Below are 6,070 nucleotides of genomic sequence, written 5' to 3'. Positions count from 1 at the left end.
TTTTTTTTTTTTTTTTTTTTTTTCTAGGGTGGGGTGGGGTGGGGCAGGGAGACAGGATTTCACTGTAGAGCAAGCTGGTCTTTCAGCAGTCTGGTCTTTCAGCAGACCTTTCAGCAGTCTGCCAACCTCAGCCTCCTGTGGGCTGGGATTACAGGTGTGAGTCACCATATCCAGCTGGTGAATAACAGCTACCTCAGCATTCTTACAAGGTTTAAATGAGATAATGTCTAGGCACACTGCAGTCCTGGTAAGCTGTGGAGACTGAGTAGGAGTGCCAAAGACACCAGGCACAGAGGCTTATCCTGCCTGGAACCTCTGTTGTCTAGCAGATGTGTTTGGAATTTCAGAGATAAGAATTGTAATGGAACAGGCTGAGGGTGTAGCTCAGTGGTAGAAGGTGTGCTCAGCAGGTGCAAGGCCCTGAGTTCTAATCTGCAGTGCCAAAAAGCAACAAAGTACATATTTTCCCACATTAAGTAGTGTCTCCAGCAAGGTCTGGGTCACCACTGCATAGTCACATGCACTTAATACTTATGAATAGGAACATAGGGAAAGCTAGGCATGGTGGCACTTGTCTGTAATTGCAGTACTTGAGAGGCTGAAGCAGGAGGATTGCAGTGCATTAACAGCCAGCCTGAACAACATCAAAAAGCTCTAAAAACCAAGTAAGGAGGTGTGTAGAAGCCATGAAAAGCTTCCAAACTAGACATGATGGCTCACTCAGGAAGCTGAGGCATGAGGATAGAGTTTATGGTTTCTTGGCTAAGATCAAGTATAGAGTTTAAGGCCACCTTGGCCTGTATAGGGAGAGACCCTGTCTTGGAAAACAAGAAGAAATGAGCTGGAGAGATGGCTCAGCCATTAAGAGCACTAGCTTCTCTTGCAGAGGACCTGGGTTTGGTTCCCAACACCCATGTGGTAGCCAACAACCATCTGAAATCCAGTTCCAGGGGCTCCAACACCCTCATTTGGCCTCTGCAGGTATTCTCAACATGGGTGTACTTACATGCGTGCATGCATGCAGATAAAACACAAAAAAAGGAAAGAAGAAAACCTAAGCTGACATTCAAGGAGTACCCGCCTAGAACATTCTTGCTTATTCCTCCTTCCCTCACTGTCTTCACACTGACCAAAAAATATGGCATTGGAATTTCCGCAAGAAACCATCCCTCTCATGAAGAATCTAGGCTGTTTAGAGAAGCCAAATCGTGGCCGTTGTCCACTTAAGTTCTCCAAGGAAATGTGCAAGACCTTTCCAAGCTGTGCATAACGGCACGCACCCGTAGTCTCAGCAGAGGCAGGAGGATTATTGCATGGTGAGTTCCAGGCCAGCCTGGGTTACATAGTTAAACTCTGTCTCAAAAAGCCAAATCGTTCTTGGCCTTTATCTGATTGTGTGTTTATTTCAGTACATAACTGATAAAACTTGCAGTAGATGATTTTCATTCTCTGGTTCTTGTAATACAGTTGACCTGTTGATGCTTCTGAGTGCCGAGAGACTGAGGAAATGGGTGACGGAAGTGGGGGGTGGCTAGAGGCAGCCAGTAGACAGGCAGTTAGGGATGTGTTGCCTTTCATCCTCTCTGGCTGTCAACAGCATGCAGTCTCCACCTCACCAATAGGCTACCTGTTGATTCGTAAGCTGAGATGAGTGATCCCACTTTGCTGGGGAGGGCTGGCTATAGAATTCAAGAGCGTCCTGAAACAACATGAAACTGCTCAGCAGTCACTTGGCATTGTCGATGTGAGCCCTGAAGTTCTCGCTGAGGTGTCTGAATTAATGCCAAGCCTATTGGCATGTTGTGCGTGTCACACACCTAGGCAGCCTTGTGCTCAGGAAGTGGTGCAATATGCCACTTGTAAGTGCTTCATCAAACCTATAATTTCCTGTGTTTTCTGTAGAGCTGGTGGAGTTGAAATCTATAATGGGGATCGCAAGATAAAGGTTTCCAACACCCTGGAAAGCCGACTGGACCTCATAGCCCAGCAGGTGAGTGCAGGAGACCTTTTGTTACCTGTTGGCTAATTTATTTATTTACTTACTTATTTTTTGATACAGGGTTTCACTGTATAGCCCTAGTTTGTCTGAAATTTGCTGTTGTAGACCTGGCTGGCTTCGAACTCAGAGATCTGCCTCTGCCTGAGTGCTGAGATTAAAGGTGTGTACCACCATGCCAGGCTGATTCCATGGTTGTTTTTTTTTTTTTTTTGACATTTCCTTCCAAAGAGTGAGAATTAAGCATGTAAGCAGCACTCAGTAAGATGAGAACATTTCAGTGAGGAGGGACTGTGGTTGGACCCAGGCTTTTGTTTATTGAGGCTCTCATGCATATCTTTCTTTTTTTTAATTATTATTCTTTAACCTTTATGTGAATGAGTATATTGCTTGCATTTGCAAGTGCACCCATGTTATACAGTGCCCGTGGAGTTTAGAAGGTGGCCTCGGATTCCCCTGGAACTGGAGTTATGGACGGTTGTTAGCCGCCATGTGGGTTCTGGAAGTCCTCTGCAAGAGCAGTCAGTGCTCTTAACTGTCAAGCCATCCCTCCAGCCCATAATGCATGTCTCTTAACAGTATGCAGATGACAGCTGAAGTTTGCTCTCTAGGAATGATGATAGCTAAAGTAAATACTAGTTTAAGGCTGCTGCTTTTAGAGATCCGCACATTGGACTCTACAAAAAGCTTGGAAAATTCCACTTGTTATAAAAAAAAAGTATAGTATACTGTTTTTTGGGTTTCTTTTGGGGGGGGGTTGTTTTTGGTTTTTGGTCTTTTTTTGTTGTTGGTTTTTAATTTTTATGTGTATGAGTGTTTGTCTGCATATATGTTAAGTGCACCCATGCGTGTAGTGCCCATTGAGGCCAGGAGAAGGCATTGGATCCCTTGGAACTGGAGTTGGGTGTTAGCTGCCATGTTGATGGTGCTGGGAACCAAACCCAGGTCCTCTGCAAGAGCAGCCAGTGCGCTGAACCACTGAACCATCCAGCCCCAGAGTGTGGTAGGTCAAAATGCAAATATTTATCTTAGGGTCAGAGCACTGCTCTGTGTGTCATTTGCTGGTAACTCTAGAGTCACATTGGCCTACTCTGGTAGCCATTAACTACAGGTTGTTCAATGAAAGTGAAAACTTCAGGCCTGGGTTGGGGAGATAGCTTAGTCAGTAAAGCCTTATAAGCAGGAAGACTTGAGTTCAAATCTAGAACTCACGTAAAAAGCCCTTTATGGTGGCGTGCTTTTAATCCCAGCTCTGGAGAAGCAGAGACAGGAATTCCTGGGGTTCACTGGCCATACAGCCTAACTGAATCAGTGAACCCCAGACAAGTGAGAGTTCCTATGTCATAAAAGATGGGTGGCTCCTGAGGAACACCACCTGAAGTTGCCTTCCAGCTTCTACAGTATGTGGGGACAGATGGACACACACACACACACACACACAAATGCAACTTTAGACCAGGATTAGGGGTTCAGGACAGCCTGGGCTACAAGTTAAACCCTGAGTTTCATCTCTAGCACCACAAAAAACACAACAAAACAAAAAACCCTTTGAGTTCTTTGGTCTCATAGCACACTTCCAGTACATAAAACCAACATGAGTAGTGTGGCTGCCATAACAGGTGTCAGTGCCTTAAAAACTGAAAGAATGTAGGTGACCCATATGGTGAGGTTTTGTGTTACAGTTTGTGGATTTTTGTTTCTGTTTGTTTGTTTGAGACAAGGTTTCCCTGTGGCCCCAGCTTTCCTGGGAACTCCCTATGTAGACCAGGCTTTTTAGTGTGTGCCATTGTGCCGAGCCTACTAAGTTTCTCTGGCACACAGCACAGCAAATAAGGACAGACATGATATGCTTAGCTTTGTGATTTCCTATAGACACTCAGTGACTGTCTATAGGCAGTCTGGTTCCAGGCAAATTCCTAATTGAGGTCCTTATTATTTCTCCTCAGATGATGCCGGAAGTACGGGGAGCCTTGTTTGGTGCAAATGCCAATAGGAAGTTTTTGGACTAGCCTTTGGAGGTGCAGTTCATCTACTGCTGTACTTGTGAAGAAGCAGGACTGTCTGCAGCTTCCTTTTCTGTTCTGTTCTGTGGTAATCAATTGGCACTCTTTGTAGCTAATGCCCTGGCCTATTATTCACAGTAGAAGGGCCACCTGGTGTGGTGAGGAGCCAGCCCCAGCTTATCTGACACCCTGCAGCTCTGCACCAGTTCTGCAGCAGGAAGGTGAGGGAGGGGTCAGATGGGGCTGCCTGGCCTTCACTGAGTACCTGTTTTCCCTGCTCCGGGTGTCTAGAGTAATGTGCATGCCGTCCGTGCTCTTTGAGTGTAAGGTGCATGTGGAAGGGCTTGCATTCCTCCAGAAACTCTAGCTTTGCTGTTACTATGTGAGTCTAGACATTTCCTTATCTGTAAATGTGATTTAAAATCTAAGCCATGAATATTCTTTATTTATTAAAACAGGGTTTATGTGGATTTGGTTTTTAAGTTCTTTTGTAAAACACCTGAGTTTGTGTTCTGGGAGTAAAGGTCTGCTGAGTGCAGGGGCACATGTCTATAGCCCCAGGGACTCAAGCTGTGGTAGAAGGGCTGCTTAGCCCTGGAACTGAGGGCCAGCCCAGGCAATAGAAGAACAAAAGAAGGTTCTTACCAAGGAATCTAGAGAAATATTTTCAAGTCTCTGCAGTATTTGATAATTCTCAGCTTCAAGACCTCTGGGGTTTCCTTGTTTTACTAGACCTTCTTCCAGCCTGTTCTTTCCAGCCCTTATAACCTCATGCATACCACACACAGGAGCTCAGTGTACTTGTCTCAGAGGGTTGGACAGCTTTATGTGTGCACATATATATGTTAGGGATGGGTCCCAGAGCCTCACATGCTAAGCACAAGGCTGTACCACTGAGCCACACCCCCAGCTTATGGGCTGTGCATCTTGCTTTTTTTAAAGCGATTTTTAAAAATTATATACAGCAAGGAAGCAAATTTTTTAAATAGTTTTTTAAAATTTTACATTTTTATATGTATTAGTGTATTGCTTGCATGTATATAAGTGCACCTGTGTCATGCAATGCCCACAGAGGTCAGAAGGGAGTGTCAGATCCCCTGGAATTGGAGTTAGGTTGATTGTTAGCCAACCATGTGGGTGCTGGGAACTGAACACAGGTCCTTTGCAAGAGCAGCCATTGCTTTTAACCACTGAGCCATCTCTCCAACGCCAAGGAAGCAAAATTAAAAATTTTTAAGGGCTGAGAAGGCTCAGCGGTTAAGAACACTGACTGTTGTTGCAGAAGACCCGGGTTCAAATCCCAGCGCCCACATGACAGCTAACAACTGTCTGTAACTCCCGTTCCAGGGGATCATTGCATGACAGGGAAGCACTTACCTACATGCAGGCAATATATGCATATACATAAAATATTTTATAAAATATTAAAATTTAAAAAATATTTTATTTTTATTTTATGTGTATGTGTGTATTGCCTTGCATGTAGGCAAGTGCACCCATGTCGTGCAATGCCTGTGGAGGTCAGAAGAGGCTGTCGGATCCCCTGGAACTGGAGTTATGGGCAGTTGTTAGCTGCCATGTGGGTGGCTGGGATTCAAACCTGGGTCTTCTGTAAGAACAACTAGTGCTCTTAACTGCTGAGCCAACTCTCCAGCCCCCAGGAAGCAAATTTTTAAATACTAATTATGTGTTTGTGTCTGAGCATGTGAGTCTAGCTGCCAGCAGAGGCCAGAGGGTTGGATCCTCCTGGAGCTGGACTTATAAGTGGTTATGAGAACTTAGCTCGGGTCCTCTGGAAAAGCATCATGTGCTCATGACTGCTGACCTATTTTCCAGCTGTGCATCATCATTGAAGAAATTGTTTTGTTTGAACAAAGTGAAAAAAGACAAGTTTTTAGGGGGAGGGTGCTTTGTATTAGTATAAATCCTTACACACACACACACACACACACACACACACGAGTGTGCGCCCCCATCCCCGCCGTCTTTCCTTTGTTTTTATATGAGTTGAATGCCTATCTATCAGAGCTGGGGTTTTGACTGTTTGTCTTACAGCAAATGAAGCCACTCA

The 6,070-nt window shown here is 44.9% G+C and overlaps 1 protein-coding gene across 1 annotated transcript in view; it reads left to right on the top strand.

Moving 5' to 3' along the window:
• The window catches only part of Atp6v1e1 (ATPase H+ transporting V1 subunit E1), a 19,709-nt gene extending 15,240 nt beyond the window's left edge, over positions 1 to 4,469 (top strand). Inside the window, exons 8-9 of the mRNA XM_008847906.3 lie at positions 1,903 to 1,990; positions 3,943 to 4,469. Of these exons, the coding sequence (XP_008846128.1) occupies positions 1,903 to 1,990; positions 3,943 to 4,005 (151 nt within the window). The 3' untranslated portion in view covers positions 4,006 to 4,469. The remainder of the gene's footprint in view (positions 1 to 1,902; positions 1,991 to 3,942) is intronic.
• The last annotated feature ends 1,601 nt before the right edge of the window (positions 4,470 to 6,070 follow it).

The sequence above is a fragment of the Nannospalax galili genome, unplaced genomic scaffold (assembly GCF_000622305.1).
Source record: "Nannospalax galili isolate Female #2095 unplaced genomic scaffold, S.galili_v1.0 scaffold1104, whole genome shotgun sequence".
Classification (NCBI taxonomy): domain Eukaryota; kingdom Metazoa; phylum Chordata; class Mammalia; order Rodentia; family Spalacidae; genus Nannospalax; species Nannospalax galili.
The sequence above is the reverse complement of the archived record's forward strand: the minus strand, read 5'-3'. Positions and strand labels throughout refer to the sequence as shown.